Genomic DNA, 25238 nt, shown 5'->3' with positions numbered 1-25238 from the left:
CCCTCTCCAGGCTGGAAGGACACGCCTGTCCTGGTGATGCCTTAAGCCCCTAATGTTTTTTTTTTATTTTTTATAATATTTGTAGGACTTGTAAGTTTTATAAGTAGTGGAAGTAGATTTTAAAAGCAGCAAACCCCCTCTCCTTTGTCCCTTGTCCCTTTCCCTTTCTCTAGCACCCTTGTTTACACATTCCTTAACCCTCTTACCCCATTCTATGCTCCCTATATCAATCCTACCCCTGAATATAGCAGAAATGTTTAGTCTTTTGTCAAGGCAAGGCCTAGATTGTTGGCAGAACAGCATACCAGGGCCTAAACCACAGAATACGGTCAAGAATTAGGTAACTATGTACCCTTTGTGCTCTGATGAGAGGAAGGTGGGATGAACATGGGGTCCCAAAACCCCCAGACCCATTTCTCAGGGGGTGGACCCTGGGGCAGACCAGAGTAAAGGCCACAGGGTGGACACATCTGGGATTGGATGGATGGTGTTATAAAATGTCACCTCTCAGGCACGGCCTGCGCGCGTCGTGTAACATCTACTGCCTTGGCAAAATAAACCCTTTCTTATCTCACCCCTAATTAACTGCTCTGGAGATTTTCTCAGCACCAAAATTCCACGGCAGCATGGTGCTGATGAGTCCATGTCCCGAGCTTTGCCACTCCGTGTCCTCGGCACAGGTTGAGTCGGTCACGTTCACAGTGGTGCAGCCGCCCCGGCACGGCCTGATCGAGCGCAGCAGCGCCAGCGGCCATGGCCACCAGCAGGCCACCACCTTCACCATGGGGGACATCTACCAGAACCGCGTCAGCTACAGCCACGACGGCAGCAACTCCCTCAGGGACCGCTTCACCTTCACCGTGTCCGACGGCACCAACCCCTTCTTCCTCGTGGAGGACGGGGGGAGGAAGGTGAGGGCAGGAGACGAGGTGTGAGGGAGACCTCGGTCCGCCCTCGGTCCGCCTGGGTGGATGAGGCGCCGACTCCCGGAGTAACGTCCGTCTCTCTGAACTTTTTGTCAGGTCGTGACAGCAGCACCGCAGCACTTCCAAGTGGAAATTCTCCCTGTGGATGACGGGACACCCAGGGTTGTCACCAACCTGGGTTTGCAGTGGCTGGAGCACGTGGATGGCAAGGTAACTGCCTGTCTGAGCTCAGCTTGGATTGTTTCTTAGGCTGTTCCTGGAGCAGGAGCTTCGCAAGTAAACATCCTGATCCCTCAGCATTTTTATTTTTGTGGTAGAGAAAATCCCTCCACCCCAGGGTATATTTTCAGCTTTGCTGATGGTGGAGAAGTCTTGATGATGTTCTGCAGCAGCCATGGCAGAGATACATGGCTTTCCAAGGATATGATGTAGGGATTTCTCGCTGTGACGTGCCTTTGTTTTGCTGAAGTCCAAACAAAACCCCAGGAAACTGTCTCTCTCGGCTTGTTTCTGAGGGCCCAGCATTAACTGCAAAGAAACACTTTGGTTCTTCCTAAGAAAAAAGACTGGAAGACACTGTAGTAAGAAGTTGTATTAAGAAGTGGCTATCTCAGCTCAAATTCCTGACTTAAGGAAAAGCACTCCTGCAGCCTCGGGCAGTTCAGTTCTCTCTCTTTCTCCTGCTGTTAAAGGCATTTTCTTTTAGAAGAGAAAGCAAAATGTGGTGGAACTGAGTCAGATCCACGTGAGGACGTTTGAAAGAGGTCCTAGTCCAGGCTCCCCAGAGCAGCTTGATCTGTCCTGTTCTTCAACTTGAGGCTGTTTGCAAATGCTTTTTGCAAAGCCAGGCCTCACCTGAGCATCAGCACAGTTCATGGAGCAGAGGTTTTCAGGTGAAACCAAAAAATTTATCCTAGCTTTTAGTCCCAGCTACATAAGGCTGGGCAGCTGCTTCTCAATTTGCTTTTCTTTGAGGCACAGACTGATGTGAGGCAAAATTTGAATTCTTCCCGCACTGTCAAACACCTTGTGGGGTGTCCGTCTGTTCACACTGCTCTGTGCTTTCACATCCCTAGATTTTCCCTCATGGAAAACTGTTTGACAGAGGGATCATTGGGCTTTTTGTGTGAACAGTCAAGCAGACTTGCACTGCTGGAGCTCCAGCGTTTTACTCCCGTGGTTTGGCTTTAATCCAGGCAACCAACCTCATCACTAAGAAGGAATTACTGGCGACAGATCCTGACACAGATGACAAACAGCTGATCTACGAGATAACAACTGGTCCCAGAAATGGTCATGTGGAGCACAAGCTGAAACCAGGGACGGCTGTGACCACTTTCACACAGGGTATGGAGCTGGGCTGTGTCCTGCTGCTTTTTTCCTTCCTTTGTTAAGGAAAGAAAAGATGGGAAGGGAGAAGACAAGGGGCAGATCTCCAAAGTATGTAGAAAATAAGCCTTGGACTTTGCTCTCAGTTGCAGAAATCCTGTGATTTCTTAGTAGATGCCAACCTGTGTCCTGTAGCACACCCAGGTTCTCCAGACTTGTTAGAGCTGGAGACTTGACTTGGGACAGTAAAGAGGAGTTGTAGATCATCACAAAGTCTGGTAGATGTGTAGCCAGCAGTGCAGAGCAATGTGTGGAAAGTTCAGTCTTGCAGGGCTGAGGGGCCCTCCATCAGGAAGGGGAGGTGAGGGGGTTACTGCTTCCTGTGGAGACCCTGATCCTTGCGGTGATGTATAAAACTGCCGTTGGATTTCTGTGTCGGCTCACTGGATGTCTCCTCCTGGCAGAGGATGTGAACCAGGGTCTCATTCGGTACGTGATGGATGAGGAGAAGGCTCAGGAGACCACGGACAGCTTCCAGTTCCTAGTGAAGGACAGCAAACCCAACGTGGTCAGTGGCAACGTCTTCCATGTCCAGTGGTCTCTCCTCAGCTTTACACACACCAGGTAAGTGTGATTCCCACCCTACAGCGTGGGAATGAAATTCTGTCCATGAGGAAAGGGGCCTGCTGGGCTAAACCACGGAGCAGCTGCCCTCTGCCCAAGTCCCTGGTTATTAGTGTCCCTCGGATTTTCCATGGAGGCCACACTCACTCTGAGTCCATGGTGCTCAGTATGACACAAACACACAGAGTTTGCTCCTCAGCCTGTTATTTCCATCTGCTTGATCCCTTTGCAGCTACAAGGTCAGAGAGAGCTCCGGCTCCGTGAGCGTCACCGTGAAGCGGGTCGGGAGCCTCAACCAGTACGCCATAGTCATGTGCCGCACCGAGCAGGGAACGGCCACCGCCGGCTCCGGATCACCGCCGGGACAGCAGGACTACGTGGAGTACACGGGGCAGGTAGGCTGGGGCCACCGGGAAAGGGACGGTCTGACCGTACCTGCCCTCAGGCCTGGAGGAAAGAGCTGATGGAAAGCGATAAAAACACCGAGGAAGTTGCAGGCCCTGGTCCAAGGAGAGCAGCTGGCTTCCTGCCTTCCAGGTGCAGTTTGAGGAGTGGGAGGACACCAAGGCCTGCACCATCGTTATCAATGATGACGACGTCTTTGAGGGCACGGAGAGCTTTTCCGTGGAGCTCAGCATGCCGGCCTATGCTCTGCTGGGGAACGTCACCCGGGCCACTGTCACCATCGCTGACCCCGAGGATGAGCCCACGCTGCAGTTCGACAGGAGGACGTTCCACGTCAGCGAGAGCGCTGGGTTCCTCTCGGCTCCTGTTGAAAGGAAAGGTGGGTGGAGCCAGGAGGGAGCCCCATGGGAGGGACAGTGGCAGAGGGCAGAGGTTTCCACCAAATAGAGGAAAAGTATTTCCATAGAATTATGGGTTTTTTTCTGTTGCTTCCTAGGGGATACCAGCAGCACCGTGTCTGCCATCTGCTATACCGTCCCCAAATCCGCCACGGGCAGCAGCCTTTATATGCTGGAATCCGGCTCCGACTTCAAGTCCCGGGGGATGGCGGATGAGAACCGGATTGTTTTCGGGCCGGGTGTGACCGTGGTGACCTGTGACGTGATGCTGATCGATGACAGTGAATACGAAGAAGAAGAGGAGTTTGAGATCGTACTGGCCGATGCCTCGGAGAACGCCCGCATTGGCAGCAGGGCTTCAGCCACCGTCTTCATTGCTGGTCCCAATGATGCCTCCACAGTGTTCCTGGGCAATGCCACCTTCACCGTCAGCGAGGCTGCAGGTGAAGGGTAGGGGGGGCTCCCACGGAAACAGACCTGTCCAAAATGTGCAGAGAGGTTCTGTGATTCCTTCTGCCCCCGTGGGGAAGGCTGGGGGCAGGAGCGGTAGTGAAAGGAGAAGGGGGTGCTGAAGGGAAAGGAATGGGTTTATGGTGTGTACCTGGCTGCTTTCTCACCTTGTTCTCTCTTGTGTGCAACTGGCGATGCAGGAAACATTGAGATTCCAGTCCTTCGCCAGGGACCTGATCTCTCCACCCCCACCTCTGTGTGGTGTGCCACTCGGACGTCAGACCCTCCGTCTGCCAGCCCGGGAGTCGATTATGTCCCCAGCTCCAGGAAAATAGAGTTCAGGCCAGGCAAGACCGAAGAGGTGAGGAGCCACTTGGACTCCTGATGAGTCTGCTCTGTCTGGTGACACTTCTGCAGTCTTTCTGTGCAGATCTGCCATGGTATGCCTGACATAATGGCTTTACATTAGACCTCCAAATGTGAGTGCTGGGAAGGATGAAATCTTTGCACCTCTAACAGCAGGACTTCTGCCTTCCTCCCAGTTCTGCCCCCTGACAATCCTGGATGACGCTCAGTACCCAGTGATAGAAGGGCTGGAGACATTTGTTGTTTATCTCAGCTCACCCCACGGAGCCGAGCTGGCAAAGCCATTCCAAGCCATCGTGGCCATCAATGACATCATCCAAGATGGTAAGTTACCCCTGGCAGCTCCACCTGGTCCATCCCAGCCTCTTGGCTCTCTGTGAAACCAAGCTCTTCAGCACTGCCTGACTCTTTTTATGACCCCCTGCAGTGCCCAGCATGCAGTTCATTAAGAACACCTACACGGTGAAGGAAAAGGAAGGGACTCTTCACATTCCCATATTCCGCACCGGGGACCTGAGCTATGAGTCCTCTGTGAGGTGCTACACCCGGAGCCAGACAGCACAGGTCATGGAGGATTTCCTGGAGAGGAGGAACGCGGAGGAGTCCCGCATCACTTTCTTGAAAGGGGAGAAGGTGAGCTGAACCTGGCTTGGGGGGGAATAAAACAGATGTGGCTTGGAGAGGCTCAGATCTCCTCTTTGACTCTGCATGGCCAGAGGGAGCTGACAGAGGCTGTCCAAACTAGTCTCTTAGACGACACAAATTCTTGTCCTGGCAATATGACCTGACTGTGAAGGGGTTGTTTGTTTCATGATTAAACTAGTTAAGTCCTAAAGTGCAAATCCTGTGTGTTAGGAGGACTCGGGGTTGTTGTAGCAGAGAGCTGTGGGTTTGTGGAAGGAGGGGCCTTTGCTGCTGTGTCTCATCATGTGACCGTGGGGTTTGTCCACACTGAAGCAGCATCCCTAAAAATGAAAGTGTTTCTTCCAGGATAGGCAGCACTCAGACATGAAACCCTGGATAGGGAAGTACAGCCTGGCCCTTGCATGGCTTCATTTGATTTATCAGTATTTGCTCTTTTCTCCTCTTTACCTGGCTTCAGGTGAAGAACTGCAGTGTTTATGTCAGTGATGACTCTGCCTTTGAACCAGAAGAGCAGTTCCAGGTCTATCTCGGCAGCCCACTTGGAAACCATTGGAGTGGAGCTAGGATTGGGAAGATGGACATGACAACCATAACTGTCACCAATGATGAAGATGGTAAGTGAGGATGCTCAGCAAGGATGTTGTTGTGGTTCTGAGGGAGTCAGCACAGTCCCAGCAGCAGTTTTGGGTAAACATGGATGCCTTCAGTGCCAGTCACAGCTCTGTGTGCAGGTCACTGGTGTGCATTGGGCTGGGCTGAAGGGAGGGATGAATAACAGTCCTTGAACCCGCTGTTTGTCCTGTTTCCCATTCCCCTGCAGTTCCATGGGGAGTCGCTGTGCTTCCCCTCCGCAGCATCACAGCCTGGGGAGATCTGTGTGGAAAAAGGGGTTGCCAGGTTCCTCTGCTGTGACTGCAGCACCGGCACGTGGCGTGGATTGGAGGGCGTGTGGTTCAGCGGGAGGCAGGGACAGGAGAATAATTTGCCATCCTCTGTAGCTCAATACATTTGTTGGATTTTGCCCTAATTCACATCCAACCCATTTTGGCCCCCGCTTTGTGGAGCCCCTTGCTCTGAGGGTGCGTAGATGAGTCTAAAAGGAGCTGAGCTTCTCTCACCGCAGGTACTGAGTGTCCTCCACCTGGAATCAGTCAGGTGTGCAAACCCGGGGCTTTTTCTCCACTGCTCTTCCTTCAGCCCCCACCATCGAGTTCGAAGAAGCCGCGTACCAGGTGCGGGAGCCGCCGGGCCCGGAGGGTGTAGCCGTGTTAAACATCAGGGTGGTCCGGAGAGGGGACCAGAACAGGACCTCCAAAGTGCGCTGCAGCACCCGGGACGGCTCCGCCCAGGCCGGCGTGGATTACTATCCCAAGAGTCGAATGCTCAAGTTCAGCCCAGGTAAAGGGTCCTTGGAAGGGAGGGTGAGAGGTGGGTGTGTGACCAGGGACACTTTGTGCACGTCAGAACATTCAGGAGACTTGGAAAACGCCGCTTGTTGCAATGAGGTTTACAACACAACGCCGGTCTAACTGCTCCCAGTGACTATAAGAAGGCAGAATATGCCCTTAGATTTTGGGGGTTAGATTTGATTTGGGATTTGCTCTTGGGCTCAGCACAGTCTTTGTGAGAAGAAAGACCTGTCCAGCTCTTCAGTGTGTTTCAAGTGGAGTGCAAGATTTTTCCCCTTCCTCCTCTGGCTGCTGTAATTTTGTTATTCAAAATAGCTGACGTGTTTAATGGAGGGTGATCAGGCCAGAGGAGGAAGCACTGGCACATGGCAGGTGAGAGTAAAGTCATCCTCAGAGGATCTAAATCTCAACAGAGAACTAGTTGTCAGGAACAGCTCAGAGCGTGTTGCTGGACCAAGAAGCCTTCACCAAACAGCTCTGCACACTACTGGTGTGAGAGACAGCAGGGGTGGGAATGTGCTTTGCATCCTAGATTTTTAGTCCAGACAGCTACAAGACAGCCATTATTAATCCTCAGATGGCATCTGCTAGTGAATCTATCACCAGATCGATTGGATCAGTTGTCATAGCTGGAGTTTTATGTCTAGAGCAGACTCCTGTGGGGACAGGACTAAATTATTAGCAGCAATGAGTGGCAATAAAATTTATAATGTGTATTTTATCATAATGTCTCCATGGCCACAGCCTGGAGCAGCAGCTGTGCAGGGTTTTCACAAGAAAACTTCAGAGCAGTCTCCAATGATGGATCGAGTTCTCTCTGTTTTTCTTGCATTCCCTCGCCCAGGTGTGACCCACATCGTGTTTAAGGTGGAGATCATGTCCAACGAAGACCGGGAATGGCACGAGTCCTTTTCTCTGGTGCTGGGTCCAGATGATCCGGTGGAAGCAGTTCTTGGAGACACCAGCACTGCAACAGTGACTATTTTGGATCAGGAGGCAACAGGGAGCCTGATTCTCCCAGCACCTCCCGTGGTGAGTCGCTCGTTGCAGCGGATGTGATTTAGTGCCCTTCAAGTACAGACTGAAATGAAATGAAATGAAATTAAATGAAATAATGAAATGAAATGAAATGAAGAGCTGCAGTGACCGTGTGGGAGGGAAGGATGGCTTTTTCCAGCTCTTCCCTCAGCCCCAGGTGAGTGCTGCTGTCTTGCATCCCTGCAGGTCGTCACCCTGGCTGACTACGACCGGGTGGAAGAAGTGACCAAGGACGGTGCTAAGAAATCCCCTTCCCCGGGTTATCCTCTCATCTGTGTCACCCCCTGTGACCCTCACTTCCCCAAGTACACCGTCATGAAGGAACGCTGCAGTGAGGCCGGGATCAACCAGTCTTCAATACAGTTCAGCTGGGAAGTGGCAGCTCCCACCGATGGGAATGGAGCCAGGTCGCCTTTCGAGACCATCACTGACAACACCCCCTTCACGAGCGTCAACCACAAGGTACAGGCAGGGCGGAGCAGCAGGAGCACTGAGATTAAAGCACACAGTCTCCTCGGGTTTGGCACTTGGTGTGGTGCTTCTCTGGGGATTTTTCTTTTTTGTTTTTTTGGCACTGTTCTTCCCTGAGCCTGCTGAAAGCACCACTTGTTTCTCCCTCCTCGTTCCCCTCCAGGTGCTGGACAGCATTTACTTCAGCAGGCGGTTCCATGTGCGCTGTGTGGCCAAGGCTGTGGACAAGGCTGGCCATGTGGGGACCCCCCTGAGGAGCAACATGGTGACCATAGGCACAGACAGTGCCATTTGTCACACTCCTGTGGTGGCAGGGACAGCCAGAGGGTTCCAGGCACAGTCATTCATTGCCACGCTCAAGTACCTGGATGTCAAGCACAAGGAGCATCCCAACAGGTATGAGCCTGGAGAAGTGGGGAGTGCAGCCCTTCACCAGCGCCCCCGGGCTTACTGAGGTGCCTGGGACCACAAGGAGAATGTGTGTGTGAAACCACATCCCTGCTGCAGTGTGGGGTGCTCAGGGTACTCCCACTCTCCCTTCCCCTCAGGAACTGGGAGTTGGTGGAATAGCTTAAGGAGCAGACTTGTAGCTGGGGAAATCCAGCTGAAACTAAACATCAGGCTCACCTGGCTGGGCTGGGCTGGGCTGGGCTGCTGTGGGTTGGGGGGGGATGCATGAGGCTTCTGTGCCTGCCAGGGCTGCTCTCTTCCGCTGTCTCATGTGCTGCTTGTTCTAGGATCCACATCTCGGTGCAGATCCCCCACCAGGATGGGATGCTGCCCCTCATCTCCACCCTCCCGCTGCACAACCTGCATTTCCTTCTCTCCGAGTCCATCTACAGGCACCAGCACGTCTGCTCCAACCTGGTCACTGTCAGAGACCTCAGAGGCACCTCAGGTAACCTTGAACTTTACTTCCTGAATGTGGAAACCAGGGAAGAAATGCAGAGAAGATTGCTTTGTCTTCCTCTGGGCTCTCTTGACATCATGTAAATAATAATTAATCTTGTACTAATAGCAGTGACCAGAGCTGCCCCATTGGAGATGAGATTCCATGCATGGGAATCTTTAAACATTGCTCTGTTTGAAGAGATTGTGATTTTCTGCTTTTCAAATCTCTCTTGTGATATCCACATGGTTTGAGAGGGAGCTGTGGGGTTGGATTGCTGTGTCTGGGTCACTGAGGTCTCCCACAAGGCAACAAGAAGCAGCAAAATAAATTCACTGCTGAAAAAAACCAGGCAGATTGTGTGTCTGACGCTCCAGGGAACGAGATCCATACTTGTTGCATGGTGGGCAGTGGGTTGTACTTCATTCTGATAATTCCATACTCAAGCTGTTCCTCATTTCTTAAAGGTTAACTTCAACCTTGAATGAATAGATCCCTAAGCTGGATTTTTAGGATTCTTACCCCATTCCTATAACACTTTTCCCCTGTGAAGACCTGTGTATATTCAGTTTGACCTCCAGGATTACTGAGGGAGAGGAGCTCCCGTGGTTCAAGAGTGCAAATGAGACCTCAGGCTCTTTAAAATCCAGAGGGATCAGTGTCCTGATGTCTCTCCATCCCAGAGGCAGGGTTCCTGGACGAAGTGACCCACGACAGCTTCGTCCTGGGCCCGGGCTATGACCGCCCTTACCAGCTGGACCCCGCGGTGAGGGAGCCCAAGACGATCCAGCTCTACCAGCACCTCAACCTCAAGAGCTGCATTTGGACCTTTGATGCTTATTACGACATGACTGAGCTAATTGATGTCTGTGGAGGCTCAGTCACCGCTGACTTCCAGGTGAGAGGCCACATCCAGAGCTGTTCCACGTAACCTGGATCTTTCTCTGTCCTTAGGCTTCGTGCTCATGTGTAGTTGCTGCTCTGTACAAGGGGATTGTGGCTTTTCCCCCCTTTCACCTGGAAAAGTGCTGCGTGCATTTAATTCATTTCTTTTCCTTAGGTTAACCTGGGTTTTATTCTCTTAATCTTCAGAGCATCAGCAAAATATTCTTTTTTTAATAGAAAGCCCCACATCCCCAGCTGGGCTCTATTCTTTTACAATTCTGACTGTGTTCTCACCCAGTAGAAATGAGCAAAGGACACAGCAGAGACAGATCAGTGTGTGATCCACAACAGAGTGAGGTCATGGGATTTTTTTTTTACTCATTTCTTAATTAACACACTGGCAGAGCAAAAGCCAAAAATGCTCTTTAAATTAGTAGCTTTCACTATTCAGTGTGTCTCACTGCCCTCTCATGGCTGGATTATCCATGTACATCCCACTCCAGTGAGTATCTCATCATCCTTAGGTTCTTGCATTAAATTCCCAGTCAGAATGTTATGGCCAGCATAATCCCTTTTAATTCCTGCCAGCCTGGAATACTTTGTTAACTTTCCTTTTATAGCTCCAATTATTTGCACAAATCCAGAGGAGCTACTTGGCCTGAACAACTGCCCAATGGAGCTTGTGGAGCCTGGCACCAGCCAGGCTGGAATGTCTCCCTGAACTCTCTGGGGCTTGCAGAGTACAGCTGCACTCTGTAGATAATAAATGGAGAGCTGGGGGAGGCCTGAGCAAGCAGAATTGCTGAATTTTAATTCACAGCCTTGGAAACTAGGGGGTTTTGAGGTGAAATTGTCCCCACAGCTCCTTTGTCCCACGGCACCAAAAAGCCTTAGCCCTGACCCTGATTTAAACACAGGTTTGTCTAAAGTACCTACAGTCGAGGTAAAGAACATTCAGACAGTCACTTCTGCCTTCATTTGGAAGGTGCATAAACCCCTTTTTTTGGGTTTTATTGCCAGGTACGGGACTCTGCTCAGTCCTTCCTGACAGTCCACGTCCCTCTCTATGTGTCCTATATCTACGTGACAGCGCCGAGGGGTTGGGCTTCCCTGGAGCATCACACAGAGATGGAGTTCTCCTTCTTCTACGACACTGTTCTCTGGAGGACAGGTAAGCCTGGGGCATTCCGAGCGCTATGGGAGTGTTAACTCCTCCTTGTTTTGTCCTTTTCCTTAGTTTCTGCGCTGCCTGCCACCAGAGCCCTGATCCCTGAGGGAAAAGGCGTGCAGGCTGAGTCCAGGCATGCCTGCCCCTGTGCCAGCTTAGCCGTGTTCCCCCAGCCCTTCTGCTCGTGGGCACAGTTGGCACTTCAGGAAAAGACCTCTCTCTTCATCAGAGTCCTGTGGGATATTTGGAGTGATGTCTTGGACGCTTTTCAGGGGTACTCGTGTGGCAGCTGCAGTCATGTTCCCCTGGCTCTCACAGATGGGGGGAACTCAAAAGAACTTCTGCTTGGGGGAGACTTAGTTGGCACGTGGATAACGGAGGAAGTTTAGTAGCTGGCTCGCTGTAGGATGATCCCAATTAAACTATGCCTTCTGGAGCTCTCCCAAATGCTTCTGGGGCTGGCAGAGCCCCCCCGAGGGGTGACTGTGCTGGGTGTGCTCCCCAGTGCCTCTGTCCCTGCAGGGATCCAGACGGACAGCGTGCTCTCGGCCCGGCTGCAGATCATCAGGATCTACATCCGCGAGGACGGCCGGCTGGTTATCGAGTTCAAGACACAGGCCAAGTTCAGAGGTGAGAGCAGTGACACTGGCAGAGGCAGAAATCAGTGAAATCAGTGAAAACAAGGCAGCAGAACGAGTCCCCCTTCCCACCAGGAGCCCCTCTGCGCTGAGGTGCATGGCACGGGGCCTCTCCATGCTCTATCTTACCTGTCACCTCCCTGTCCTCCCCCTCCAGGGCTTTTTGTCATGGAGCACCACAGCCTGCCAGATGTCAGGTCTTTTTTAATGACTCCAGAGCACCTGGGAGGGATCGAATTTGACCTGCAGCTGCTGTGGAGCGCTCAGACTTTCGACTCCCCCTACCAGCTCTGGAGAGCAACCAGTTCCTACAACAGGTGAGGATTCTGGGTTCAGTCCCCTTCAGAAGCTTCCCACGGCACTGTATTCTCTCCCTGGTGCCCTTCCAGCAGCCACAGCGATAGTGTGGAATGCTCAGGAGCCAGTCTTGGCCAAGGGCTGAGAGCTGGAGCGTGCAGGGAGCTGCTGTCAGGGCTGGAAATCCTCTGCTGAGGGAAAAATCAGCTCAGCTCCTTATGAAGGTGTTTTTCCAGCAGTGAAGCCATGGGTAGGTAGATCCCAGAGGTGACCGTGTGTTTCAGAGGGTCACATTAAACTCGCTAGGTCCCTTTTGTCCCTCAGGCAACTACTGGGTGAACATTTCTGGGGCCAGGAAGAGGTGCTGCTCTGGGTGAACACAGGGCCCCGTTTGATGACCACAGGGTGTTCTGTCTGTTCCCAGGAAGGACTACTCCGGAGAGTACACCATCTTCTTAATCCCCTGCACTGTGCAGCCCACGCAGCCATGGGCAGAGCCTGGAGACAAGCCCCTGCCCTGCACGGCTCACGCTCCAGAGCGGTAAGGAGGCCCCATCCCCACGGCAGCAGGACAATGTCAGCCCATTTGGGGTGTTTCTGGGGTCTCAGCAGGTGCGTGGGACAGCACAACAGCAGCAGGAAGGGAAAAGGGGAGGGATGGAACCTCCTCCTTTGCTTAAGAGCCTCCCTGCAACCAAGAGTGTCTGCGCTCAGGGGGGTGGGAGATCACTGTGCTTGGGGTGCACATGTGTCCAACCTCACTTCTCCATGGTTTCCTTGCTTGTCCCAATTCCAGATTTTTGATCCCCATCGCCTTCCAGCAGACAAACCGCCCAGTTCCCGTTGTCTACTCCCTAAACACAGAGTTCCAGCTGTGTAACAACGAGAAGGTGTTTCTGATGGACCCCACCAAATCCGAAATGTCCCTGGCAGAAATGGATTACAAAGGGGCTTTTTCCAAGGGTAGGATTTATTTTGGCTTTGCCTCTTTTACAGCAACAAATGACATTTTGAGCATGTTAAAGCCCTGTAAGAACAGAATGTGCTTTTGTCACCCTTACACCCCAAACCCTTCCCAAACCATCCAAACCTTTCCAAACCCAGAGCCACGTGTGGTTCGACGTGTTAGTCTCTAGCAGTGACTAATTCTCTTGTTGGAGGATTTCACCTGTCCACCTTTCTCCCCCCCTCCCCAGGGCAAGTCCTGTATGGCCGCGTGCTCTGGCACCCGGAACAAAACCTCAATGCCGCGTACAAGCTGCAGCTGGAAAAAGTCTACCTGTGCACAGGCAAGGATGGCTACGTGCCTTTCTTCGACCCCACGGGCACTGTCTATAACGAGGGGCCCCAGTATGGCTGCATCCAACCCAACAAGTACCTGAAACATCGATTCCTCCTCTTGGTGAGTCCTCTGCTTTTCTGCTTCCTCTTTGGGAGCTTCTCCAGCAGCAAACAGATCCTGACTGCAAAGGGGTGAGGAGTGTGTAGTGCCCTGGCCTCCCTTTGGAGAGCCTGCCCCCCTCTTCATAACACCTCTCTGATTTCCAGGACCGAAACCAACCTGAAGTGACAGACAGGTACTTCCACGATGTGCCTTTTGATGCCCACTTTGCCTCCGAGCTGTCCGAGTTCCACTCGGTAAGCAGCATGCCCGGAGTCGATGGATTTACTCTCAAGGTGGATGCTCTCTACAAGGTATGTGCTTCTGGCAGCCCAAAAAGTAACTTCTCTGTCCAGGATCTCCCAAATGCTTTGCAAATTTTAGGCTCTGGTCCTTCAGAAGCCAACCCTGACACAGAAAATGAAGATTAGGTTATTATTCTAAATATAATCTAAAATTTTAAGATTTTATTTCCCCCCCCCCCCCAAAGCACTCAGGAAAAAGCTCTTTAAAAGCGTATTATTCATGACCCTAAATGAATTATTGAAGCTGGCAAAGGCTGAACACCTCACTTGGTGATCAGCGTTTCTGCAGGGGCTCAGAAAAAACCCACCGAGCTGCTTGGTCAGAAACAGAGCACAAAATGCACCAGCTCTTGATCACTCGATGTTAAACTCACTGCTAACGTGACCTGTGTGCTCGTCTTCCCCTTTGGAAAGGTGGAAGCTGGACACCAGTGGTACCTTCAGGTGATCTACGTGATTGGCCCGGAGAGCACGGCAGGGCCCCGTGTCCAGCGGTCCCTCACTCACCGCTGGCAGCGCAGCCGCAGGGACCTGGCCCGAGGCGCCAGCAGGACGGTGCTGGACGACTCCTTGGTCTACGACAACGAGGGCGACCAGGTCAAGAACGGCACCAACATGAAGTCGCTGCTCTTGGAGAGGGAGGAAGCCGCCGTCGCAGCCTCGTTGTCCCAAACGGGCGCTTCCCTGGGGAGCGCCTTTGCCGCCCTCACCCTTCTGCTGCTGGTGCTGTCCGGGGTTTGCCTCCTCGCCAGGAAGTGTCGGAAGGTGCGGAGGAAGCGGGAGGCTGCCAGGGCCGCCCCCGAGGAGCACCCCTTGAACACCAAGGTGGAACTGCCCAGGGGTGTCCCGAGGGCCATGGGCAGCCGGTGCTGTACCGTGAGGAATGTTCATTCTCTGAGGGAAAATGGCAGCGTCTGCCAGGGGAAGGGCAGGAAGGTGAAGCAGGTGAACCTGGAAGTCAAAGTCCACAGCAATTTGCATGACGGCACAGAAGTGTAACAGAGCACACACTTTGGGAAAAGCTTTTTATAAACTGTAGAACAAACATAACCCAAAGCTGAAAAGCCAAATAAAGTCACACTGGTATTTTTATACACTGGGAGGAGGAGGAGGAGGAGTGGCTGTCACTCCCCTCTGCCCCTTGTGCAGCAACCTCACTGCACAGCACTGCTGGCCTTTTCCATTGATGGTGCTCAAAGCTCCAGCTCTGCACTGCCCTGAGTGCCCAGGACATCCAGCACCTCCCACCTTGTCCCTGGGCAGGGGCCCAGCCCCGTGGAGCCAGGCACCGTGGGGACACCATCCCCACCTGGCATGGGGGGGCTCTGTGCCAGCCAGGAGAAAAGCAGGGCCTCTCTGACCGAGAATAAAGCTGGAACATAAACCTGACCCGGTGTGACCAGGTGTCCTTTCCTGCGCTGCCTCCTCCACCTCTCCTCCTTTCCAAGGAGCATGGCAAGGCAGGAACACCACGGGGAAGGGGGAGGGTGTGGTGGCCTCAGGGGTGACCGATCGGGGGGCTCTGCACCCCCCCTGGGGTGCGGGCGGTCCCCGCCGTGCGGTCCCCGCCGTGCGGTCCCCGCCGTGCGGTAGCCCCGGGGCTGCGGTACCGGCCCTGCAATACCGGCCGTGTCCGCCAGACGGCGCCGCGGGTCCGGGGGCTCCCGGGGCCGTTGCGGGGAGGGCTCCGCACCCCGCCCGGTTCAGCCTCGGCACCGGCACCTGGGGCCCCGTCACAGCCTCGGCTACCCCGGCCCGAGCGGAACCGTGTCCCGTTCCCTGGTGGGATCCGCAGCCGGAGCGGCAGCGCCGGTCTCGGCACCAGCGCACGCCCCGGAGCGGCTCCTCCCGCCCGCGGCGGTCCCGATCCCAGCCTCAGTATCGCCTCGGTCCTCCGGCTGCGGAACCCGCACCCCGCCCGCTCGGCGAGAGGCGGCACCGGCCGGAACCCGCAGCGGGCATGGACAGGACCCGGGAACGAGCCCCGAGCACAAAACAGAGCAATCACCCCAACAAATGTATCAGATAGAAACACATCCTTAGAAGTAACAATTGCGATGCCAGGGTTTCATGGTTTAAACGTTCTGTTTCTCCCTCCAGAGTTCTCCTGGGAATGTAGGGATGGTGTTTAAGAGCAGCGTAAGGAAACTGACAGTCACTGTTCCACACTTTCCAGGATAGCAACACTGCCAAACTGAGCTTGTAACATAGACGCTCTCTGGATAGTTTGTATATCTCATTAACACGGTTTGACACTAATGCTAATTCTTCATGAGAAGAATCAGGACAGGGAGGCTGATTTAACACCTAGAGGGATTCGTGGGCTACAATGAAGACACTGACCACAAGCCTGGTGCTCCTGAAAAGAGCAGGTATTGACCTGACAAGTGCCTCAGATCGATCTGTGACAAGAACTGGGAGGTGGAGTTGGTACCAGAGTCGCTGTCCCTTCACACACAGTTAGTCACTGGCCTGCAGAAAAGAAGGGGGTTCCTGCCTGCTGCTCTGCCCTGTCACTGCCCCGTTCCCTGGGAAAGTGCAGCTCTTGTCACTGCAGTGTAAAGGTGGGGAAAAGGCAGCGAGAGAAAGGCAGCCCAGCTTGGGGGGTGACCCTCCCTTCCTTCAGCTGCTGGGAAACGTGGCCGGGGGTCCCTCAGAGGCACTCCAGCTGAGGAGCTGCACCACTGCCGGAGGGACTTGGCAGTAACGGGGCAAGGGCAGCTCCTAAAATGCCCAGCTGGAGGAACGAGCCGCCCAGGCCTCCGCACCAAGCCCTGTGCAGGGCACTTGGGCTGCTGGGGAATGGCCCAGCAGGGAGGTTCTGCTCCTGCCAGCCCAGCTGTTGCTGCCAACTGCATAGGAGGGGAGGTATTTTGTCAGGACAGTCGCTCATGGAACGGGTTGCCTGGGGAGGTTGTGGTATCCCCATCCGTGGAATGTTTCAAAATGTGACGTTATTGTTTCCTGGAAAACGCTACGATCCCACAGTTTCCAAGAGCGATCCACTGGAATGACCAGGTTTGCTCTGACGGAGCTCGCGCCGGTCCCGCCCCCCGGCCCACCCGGCTCGCCCCCAAGAACGCCGCTGTCCTCGTAGGCCCCCCTCCCGCCTCGCTCCCCTTATCCCGGGAGAGCTCCCGGACGGGCCGTGACCGCGGAGCTCCCACCGCCCTTCCCCGGCCCCGGCGGGAGCCGCGCGGAGGGAACGGGGGCGGGGCCGCGCCGAGGGGCGGGGCCGGGAGGGGCGGGGCCGCAAGGCCAGGCGGGCTGGGATTGGGCGGCGGCGCTCGAGCGCTGATTGGGCAGCGCTGGCGGCCCGCGGTATAAAGGGCCGGCGGGGCGGGTGCGGTCGGTTGTGTGTGAGGGCTGAGGGCGCGGCCCCGCTGCTGCCCGGGCTGCGGAGGGGAGAGCGCCTTGGCCGCTGGGTTATGGACCGGGGGAGCCGGGGGGCGTTTAGGGGCGCCTTGTGCTGGGCAGCGGGGGCCGGGTAAGGTCCTTACCTGCCGGGTGACCCCGGGGGAGCCGTGGCAGGGCTGCGGGGCTGTTGCTCTCCGGCTGTCTCAGGGATTGCCTCGGAATCCCAAAGCCTTTCCCCGTGCAGGGTTACGAGGCAAAGACTGCTTTAACTTGGTTTTTTGGTGCTGCATTAATGCTTTTTGCTCGTTCTGTGTCAGTTTCCAGCCTGGCTCGTGGTTTCCCCTGGTGCTGGGCAGTGGAGGCGAGTTGTGCTTCCTGCTGGGAGAGAGAAGGGCCTTGGGAAGCTGCTCCATGAGCCACAGCTGTGCCGAGCCCGGGAGTCTGTCCAGGTAAGAGCAGGGCTTATACTGCCAGTGAGGAGCTGGGTTTGCTGTTGAAACATGCCCATGCCTTTAAATGCAAGGACAGGCAGAAGCTGGGAGGGACCCTGAGCGCATTTTAAAAGCCCTTGACTGTGGGAGGAGTGTCCAGGAGAAATTATTCCTTTTTTGCAGGGAGGCAGTTTGCAAGGACAGGGGGGTTGCTGTGCTCTCTAGCAAAACTACTCCCCTTGGGATGTCCAGGGTGAGGAAATGTTGGCCCCGTGTGGGCTGGAGCAAAGGTGTGTGGGTGCCTGTGTGTGACACCCGTGGGTGTGCAGGAAGGGGGTTCTGGGGCCATTGGGGCTGCCAGGGAGCCAAAAAGGGCACAGTTGTCTGAAAAAGGTGAAAGCTCTGTTGGCCTCTGTTGACACCTGCACCAAAGGAGATGCAAATTTTCCCCCTCTTGGTTGCAGACTTCACAAAGCTCCCAGGAAAGGAAGTTTTAGATTCCAACTCCCCTTTATGCTAAAGGTTTCCTTGTTCTCTCAGCAGGATGTCGAGTGCCACCGTGTCCCTGAGGTTCCCCTTTCTGCTGTTGGGAGAGCACGAGGTGGATGGAGAGGATCCCCAGCCATCTGCAGGCAAAAGGGACTCGTACAACTGCAGTTTTCCTACAGCCCTCATGAGAGGGACTTTGAGGGTACCATGGGTAATGTGCCAGCTCTCCTGGTGGAGGTTTTGTCTTCTGCTACATTAGAACACAAAGAGTTAAGACTAAAGTCAGGTCTGTTCTGGAGTATGTTACACTTGTGCAAAGTAGCTTTCCTCTGTTTACTTTCTGTTCTGGAAAGCACAGTCTGGGGTTCCTGGGCACTTCCTATTAAATGATTCCCTGAAAATAATTTTGTACTGAAAGGAGAACGGAGCTGTCTGTTAAAAGTCAGATGTCCCTGAAAAACCTTGATATTTTTTAACTCAGTAAGCTCTTAAAATATCTCAAAGTTTGTAGGAATGCCTGGCTTCTAAAACTCACCAGCTGAGTCTTAGAAGTTTCTTTGAAGAGCTGAGTTCAGGCAGCAGATTTAGCCCCCCAGGAGGGACTCTGTGCCTGCTCTCCCATGGCTCCAAGGGATCTCTGGCCCTTCACGCCGGCACCGAGATTTTCTCGGGAAGGGCCTCAGATCCCTGGACCAGTCTGGGACACAGGCAAGATCCCCCTGCATTTTAGGACCAAATTGGGCCCCCCCTGGAGGGACAGTGCTGTTGGTGCCCCCCGGGTTGGGGCACCCCGAGGACTCCAGCGCGCACCGAAAGGATTATTCGGGGAGATCCTCGGGGTGCCCGGCCCTGGGGAGCTCAAAGCAAGGTCCCTGCAATGGATTCAGGCATTGCTGAGAGTATCCCAGGGGTACCTGTCCCTGCTAGACATGGAGCTCTCTAATGGACTGTAATTGGGTTCTAAAAGTGGTGCTCCAACTGCAAAGGAAGTGTGGGATTGGGATTAATAAATGAGCAGTGATGGTCCAATTGGCTGTTTTCTCTGGAATGTAATGGTAAGAGCTGCAGGAGTGCCAGGTGTGTGTTCCAGTCCCCAGCATTTGGTTTGCACATGTCCTGGTCAGACACAGGTCCAACTTCCTCAGTCCTTAACACAACAAAGAGGGAATGAAGGACTGGCAGTGTTAAGGTGATTGGTGTGACAGGGGTTAAACTGGGAAAACATTGGGGAATTCCTGAGTTTGTCTCTTTGCCAAACTCACCCAAACCTGTGCTGGGAAGAGACTTCCTGAAAAACTTGAGGCAGAAATGAAATTGAAAACTGGGGCTATCAAAACTGTAATTGCTGAAACTAAATGTGTCCAAGCAGCAGCTCTTGTTGTGCAGGGAATAACTCCTGTCAGCAGCAAGGTCCCGACTGAAGTGGCAGCTGCAGTTGTTCCTGTGGTGTGGGCCAGTGGAATTGCAGGAGAGTGGAAGAGGGCAGAACCTGTAGGTATTACCCCTGATGTGGGATCTCTCCTGGTAAGGGAAACCCAGTATCCTTTAAAATCAGAATGCCAGCTTGGATTGGTTGCAGTAACAGCTAAATTGGCTCATCCTGTTTTGCTTGTAGGACGTGAATGCAAGAACCTGCCAAGAAAACCAATGGCCAAGATGATTGATGAGTGCAGGACCTGAGAGAACCCCTCTAAGTGTCAACCTCGAGTAGATTCCAGTGTTGGATTTAAAAGATGGCCTTTGCTGCATCTCTTTGAGCAAGGAAAGCCAAGAAACCTTTGCTTTGGAAGGAGAAAATCTGGAAAGCGGGAAGGAAGAAAAGCAGCCCCGTGACTCCTCCCTGAGCCCCAGACAGCCCATGAACTGCCTTCTTGGGAATGGTAGGACAGGGTGGGCTCTGGATTGCTCCCTCTAGATGTGTGGTAAGACTGTTCTGCCAACTTTTCCAACAGCCTGTAAGCATTTGCTGCCTTGGCTAGATGGTGCAAGGGCAGCCTTTAAGCAGCTGAAGCATTCCCTGAGGAGAGCTCTGGGTCTGCCAGATGTCTCAGAACTGTTGGAAGCGTTTTTGGTGGGGAGGGCAAACAAAGGCCAAGGTGTGCAGTGACCCCCTGAGAAGGGACTTTGAGTTAATGGCATCCCTGCAAGTGAACTGTGTGGGCTGTTCCCCCTGTAGGGCAGGTGACAGTCCCAGCTACAGTGATGGGAAAAATGGTTAAAAGGGAGCCCCAAAAGCTTGAAATCCTCCAGGAGGCTCTTGGCAAACAGTTTTCTGAGTTCCCCCTGACAGAAGGACAGTGATAGCTTTTGAGTGCTGGTAGATCCTTTGAATAGATAGCCTTGAGTGTGTCCTTGTTGCAGCAGTAGGCCTTGTCAAACTCCCCATATTCCAGGAGATACACATATTAAAGTTTAAAATGATCCTTTTCCTAATCCTTTGTTGTCTTGAGGCTCTCCCCTGCAGGAACTGCAGGAACTCCTGGTGCCGCCTGGGCCGATGGATTGGACGCCCCAGCCCCTCCGTTCCTGCCCAGCCACTGGGTCCGTGTCCAGTGGTGGCACTGCCAGCCCTGCAGGTGAAGTGGGAAGGGCCTTTCCAGGTCTTGTGGGTCACATTTCTAGCAGCTGAAGTTGCAGAAAAAGGATGTTGAGTCTCTTCTTCTTGAGTTCAGAAAGCTCCTTTTGATTGGTGAGCAGAACAAAGTGGATCCTTCAGAGTTCCCATCCGTGTTTGTGTCTCAGCCTGTGTTAGGATTCAGGGCTGTAGCTGTTGTTGTCACTGAGGAGTCAAACTCTGCTTTAAATAATGAGACACTGGCCTGATGGCCCAGTGTCAGGAAAAAAGGGGGAATGATACCTGAGTGTTGAGATGTAACAAGAGCTGATCCTTTTTGCAGTGGGATGTAGCCTGGAAACTGCAGAGAGCTGAGCCAAGGGATTGAAAGGGACCAAGCAAGGGAGGTGAAGAAAGAAGGAAGAAGGGAAGTGAGGCATGAGCCAAGCAGCAGCAAGTTGCTGTGTAAGCAGGTGAGTTGTGTTGAGGTTCCTAAGGCAGGCACTGAGGACTTTGAGGGCTCCAGACAGAGCAGACCTGGGAAGGCCCTCGGTGATACCCCTCAGAGACCTTCTAAGGGTAGGTGTGTACGGTATTGAGTGTTGGAAAATGTCCTGACTGTGGAACAGGAATGCAGGGAAGGAAAATGAATCCTCCTGTAATGCTGACGCCTCCCATCATCTGCAGTGGAGATAACTGTGTGTGCCCTTTGGGATCTGATTTCTGGGACTCCTGGCGGGCTGGAATGATTCAAGAGCATAGGAATAAAAGATTGCCTGGCTTCTAAAACTCACCAGTTGTGTCTCAGAGGTTCATGTAAGAAATTTTAGACAACACCTGAACTTCTAGTGTGTACTTCTGAGTTCAGTTGGAAAGAGATTGTCCAGGGAACAAGTATCTTTCTCATTCCAGGAAGTTGCACTTGATGAACTTCCCATCTGAGCTGATGGCCTTGGCAGGAGAAGTGCTCAGCAAGGAGGCTCTTTGCTCCTAGGCAGGAAGAAAGGTCAGTGCCCTTCCTCCCCAAGGCCCAGCCCAGCAGGGCTGGCAGGAGCTGCTGGTGTGGCTGCTCTTTGGGTTCTCAGCTGTGCCCGTGGGGTGGTGACATTGTGTTCCTGCCTGTGCTCCAGGGCAGCCAAAGCCCCAGCACAGCCCCTGGGCCTTTTTGGGAACCTGAGCTATTGCAGCACTGGGGATGGGGGTTTGGGGTTTTTTTTCCTTAAGAGTAGAACTATAGGGGGGATCTCTTATTTCACAGTTGTTGTTTTTTTGATAACTTAATTAATTACAACTTTAGAAGAAAACCTTGTGTAACTTAGGAACTGACTTGCACTGGTTACACTGAAAGTGCCAAGGAGTTGTAGTGTCCACTGGATTGTTTGTGTTGAAGCAGTTTGGTGTTTACAGAGGGATAATAACTCCTGTCAGCAGCAAAGTCCTGACTGAAGTGGCAGCTGCAGTTGTTCCTGTGGTGTGGGCCAGTGGAATTCCAAGAAAATGGACAAGGACAGAAGCTGTAAGAATTACCCCTAAGGCAGAGTCTCTCCTGGTAAGGGAAACCCAGTATCCTTTAAAATTAGGAAGCCAAGCTGGATTGGTTCTAGTAACAGCTAAACTTCCTAATCATGGTTTGATAGTAGAATGTGAATGGAAGGACCTGTAAAGAAAGGAAATGGGAAAGATGATGGATTGCTGGGAGCAGGGGCTGGCAGACAGTGGGATGGATGTTTGGTTGTGTTTGGGAATGAGCAGCTTGACCTGCCCAGGGTTGTCTGTGCTGGGGGTGGGTTTGGGTCCTGTGTGGCCACAGGTCTGTGCAGCAGCTGGAGCCTGGGCAGGTCTGGGGGCTGTGGTGTGCCAGGCTGCTGAGTTTGTTTTGCCTGTTTCCTTGGAGTGTCCCAGTGTCCCTGCTTGGCTGTTTGTTGCCCTGCAGGCAGAAGAGCCCAGGCCTGAGCTGGCTGAGTGTTGGTGTGAGCCAGAGTGGGTGTCCCTGCCCTCGGGCCAGTCCCCAGAGCTGCCTTTGGCATCCCCTGCTGAAGGGTGGGAGCTGCCCAGAGCCAGCAGCATCCAGCTGGAGGATCCAGGAGGATGCAGCTCTGCTTTGCTGGGAGGTAAGAGGTGGGGTGCAGGAGCTGGCAGGGGTGTTTTGCAGGCAGAGGGAGGGCAGGAGCAGAAGAATTGCAGGTGCAGCAGCTGTGTCAGTGCTGGATGGAGTCGGGGCTGGGAAAGGGCCCTGAGTGTCAGGGCAGGGGAGAGCCCAGGGTGGCCCTGGGAGCCCTGGGGCTGTGAACAAGTGCAGTGGGCAAAGGAATGGGCACTGGAGAGCTGGGCAAACAGCTGGAGGAGTTGCAAGGGGAACCAGGAGACTGGAATGCAGGAACAGCAGCTCCCTGAGTGTGTGTAGAACCAGGTGTACTGCAGCCCTGAGTGAGGTGGGAAATGAACCTCAGGAGGCTGGGAACGAGTCCCACACACTGGTTAAAGTGGGATGGACTCTTCCCAAGTGTCTGAAAAGCTTTTCTTCAGTGTTGCTTTATCAATTGAAAACTGGAGTGATTGTTGAAGTGTTGGCAGTTGTTTTCCTGTGTCTTTGGTGAGGTGTTGACTCAGTACCTTTCTTGGAGCTGCTGTTGGATGAAGAGGTGCCCCCAATTGACCTGTAAGGTCCTTGTTTTTCTTCCCTGCTTCTCCCAGCTTGTCCAGGAGATGGAATTCCAGTGCTACAGTCTGGGTGGGTCATGGTGCTCCCAAAAGGAGCCTTTGTGCCTTCAGGACAAGTTTTGGTGCCACTGGAGCTGCTGGGAGAAGCATAGGGTTGGCAGTGAGAGGCCTGGAATGATGTTGCTGTGGCACAGAAGAAATGAGCAGTGGTGGTACAATTGACTGTTTTCTCTGGAATGTAATGGTAAGAGCTGCAGGAGTGCCAGGTGTGTGTTCCATTCCCCACCATTTGGTTTGCACATGTCCTGGTCAGACACAGGTCCAACTTCCTCAGTCCTTAACCCAGTAGAGGGAGAATTAAGGACTGGCAGTGTTAAGGTGATTGGTGTGACAGGGGTTAAACTGGGAAAACATTGGGGAATTCCTGAGTTTGTCTCTTTGCCAAACTCAGCCAAACCTGTGCTAGGAAGAGATGGACTGGAAAAGTTGAGGCAGAAATGAAATGGAAAACTGGGGCTATCGAAACTGTAATTGCTGGAACTAAATGTGTCCAAGCAGCAGCTCTTGTTGTGCAGGGAATAACTCCTGTCAGCAGCAAGGTCGTGACTGAAGTGGCAGCTGCAGTTGTTCCTGTGGTGTGGGCCAGTGGAACTGCAGGAGAGTGGAAGAGGGCAGAACCTGTAGGTATTACCCCTGATGTGGGATCTCTCCTGGTAAGGGAAACCCAGTACCCTTTAAAATCAGAATGCCAGCTTGGATTGGTTGCAGTAACAGCTAAATTGGCTCATCTTGGTTTGCTTGTAGGACGTGAATGCAAGAACCTGCCAAGAAACCAATGGCCAAGATGATTGATGAGTGCAGGACCTGAGAGAACCACCTTGAATGACAACCTTAGGTTTAAAAGATGGCTGTTGCTTTTGAAGGAGAAAATCTGGAAAGCAGGAAGGAAGAAAAGAAGCCCCCTGACTCCTCCCTGAGCCCCAGACAGCCCATGAACTGCCTTGCTGGGAATGGTAGGATGGGGTGGACTCTGGATTGCTCCCTCTGGATGTGCGGTAAGACTTTTATACCAGCTTTTAAGAACAGCCTGTAAGCATTTGCTGCCTTGGCTAGATGGTGCAAGGGCAGCCTTTAAGCAGCTGAAGCATTCCCTGAGGAGAGCTCTGGGTCTGCCAGATGTGTCAGAACTGTTGGAAGCATCTTTGGTGGGGAGGGCAAACAAAGGCCAAGGTGTGCAGTGACCCCCTGAGAAGGGACTTTGAGTTAATGGCATCCCTGCAAGTGAACTTTGTGGGCTGTTCCCCCTGTAGGGCGGGTGATAGTCCCAGCTACAGTGATGGGAAAAATGGTTAAAAGAGAGCCCAAAAACCTGTAAATCCTCCAGGAGGCTCTTGGCAAACAGAGTTTCCTGAATTCCCCCTGCAAGAAGGACTGTGATAGCTTTTGAGTGCTGGTAGATCCTTTGAATAGATAGCCTTGAGTGTGTCCTTGTTGCCCCAGTAGGCCTTGTCAAAGTCCCCATATTCCAGGAGATATGCCTATTGAAGTTTAAAATGATCTTCCTAATCCTTTGTTGTCTTGAGGCTCTCCCCTGCAGGAACTCCAGGAACTCCTGGTGCCGCCTGGGCCGATGGATTGGACGCCCCAGCCCCTCCGTTCCTGCCCAGCCACTGGGTCCGTGTCCAGTGGTGGCACTGCCAGCCCTGCAGGTGAAGTGGGAAGGGCCTTTCCAGGTCTTGTGGGTCACATTGATAGCAGCTGAAGTTGCAGAAAAAGGACGTGGGGTCTATTATTCCTGAGTTAGGAAAGCTCCTTTGGATTGGTGAGCAGGAGAAAGTGGATCCTTCAGAGTTCCCATCCGTGTTTGTGTTTCAGCCTGTGTTAGGATTCAGGGCTGTAGCTGTTGTTGTCACTGAGGAGTCAAACTCTGCTTTAAATCATGAGACACTGGCCTAATGGCCAAGTGTCAAGAATAAAGGGGGAATGATACCTGAGTGTTGAGATGTAACAAGAGCTGATCCTTTTTGCAGTGGGATGTAGCCTGGAAACTGCAGAGAGCTGAGCCAAGGGATTGAAAGGGACCAAGCAAGGGAGGTGAAGAAAGAAGGAAGAAGGGAAGTGA

The 25238-nt window shown here is 53.2% G+C and overlaps 1 protein-coding gene across 1 annotated transcript in view; it reads left to right on the top strand.

Moving 5' to 3' along the window:
• FRAS1 (Fraser extracellular matrix complex subunit 1) overlaps positions 1 to 15013 on the top strand; it is a 99449-nt gene extending 84436 nt beyond the window's left edge. Inside the window, exons 49-73 of the mRNA XM_064651364.1 lie at positions 681 to 911; positions 1023 to 1136; positions 2123 to 2273; positions 2720 to 2879; positions 3112 to 3274; positions 3417 to 3663; positions 3781 to 4125; positions 4333 to 4493; positions 4675 to 4822; positions 4926 to 5131; positions 5601 to 5757; positions 6341 to 6541; positions 7397 to 7584; positions 7777 to 8052; positions 8225 to 8457; positions 8799 to 8959; positions 9634 to 9848; positions 10856 to 11006; positions 11526 to 11633; positions 11799 to 11958; positions 12363 to 12479; positions 12735 to 12901; positions 13135 to 13340; positions 13487 to 13633; positions 14039 to 15013. Of these exons, the coding sequence (XP_064507434.1) occupies positions 681 to 911; positions 1023 to 1136; positions 2123 to 2273; positions 2720 to 2879; positions 3112 to 3274; positions 3417 to 3663; positions 3781 to 4125; positions 4333 to 4493; positions 4675 to 4822; positions 4926 to 5131; positions 5601 to 5757; positions 6341 to 6541; positions 7397 to 7584; positions 7777 to 8052; positions 8225 to 8457; positions 8799 to 8959; positions 9634 to 9848; positions 10856 to 11006; positions 11526 to 11633; positions 11799 to 11958; positions 12363 to 12479; positions 12735 to 12901; positions 13135 to 13340; positions 13487 to 13633; positions 14039 to 14623 (4998 nt within the window). The 3' untranslated portion in view covers positions 14624 to 15013. The remainder of the gene's footprint in view (positions 1 to 680; positions 912 to 1022; positions 1137 to 2122; positions 2274 to 2719; positions 2880 to 3111; positions 3275 to 3416; positions 3664 to 3780; positions 4126 to 4332; positions 4494 to 4674; positions 4823 to 4925; positions 5132 to 5600; positions 5758 to 6340; positions 6542 to 7396; positions 7585 to 7776; positions 8053 to 8224; positions 8458 to 8798; positions 8960 to 9633; positions 9849 to 10855; positions 11007 to 11525; positions 11634 to 11798; positions 11959 to 12362; positions 12480 to 12734; positions 12902 to 13134; positions 13341 to 13486; positions 13634 to 14038) is intronic.
• Positions 15014 to 25238: the final 10225 nt, after the last annotated feature.

Source organism: Pseudopipra pipra, chromosome 4 (genome assembly GCF_036250125.1).
Source record: "Pseudopipra pipra isolate bDixPip1 chromosome 4, bDixPip1.hap1, whole genome shotgun sequence".
Lineage (NCBI taxonomy): Eukaryota > Metazoa > Chordata > Aves > Passeriformes > Pipridae > Pseudopipra > Pseudopipra pipra.
This window is presented reverse-complemented; position numbering and strand designations above follow the sequence as displayed.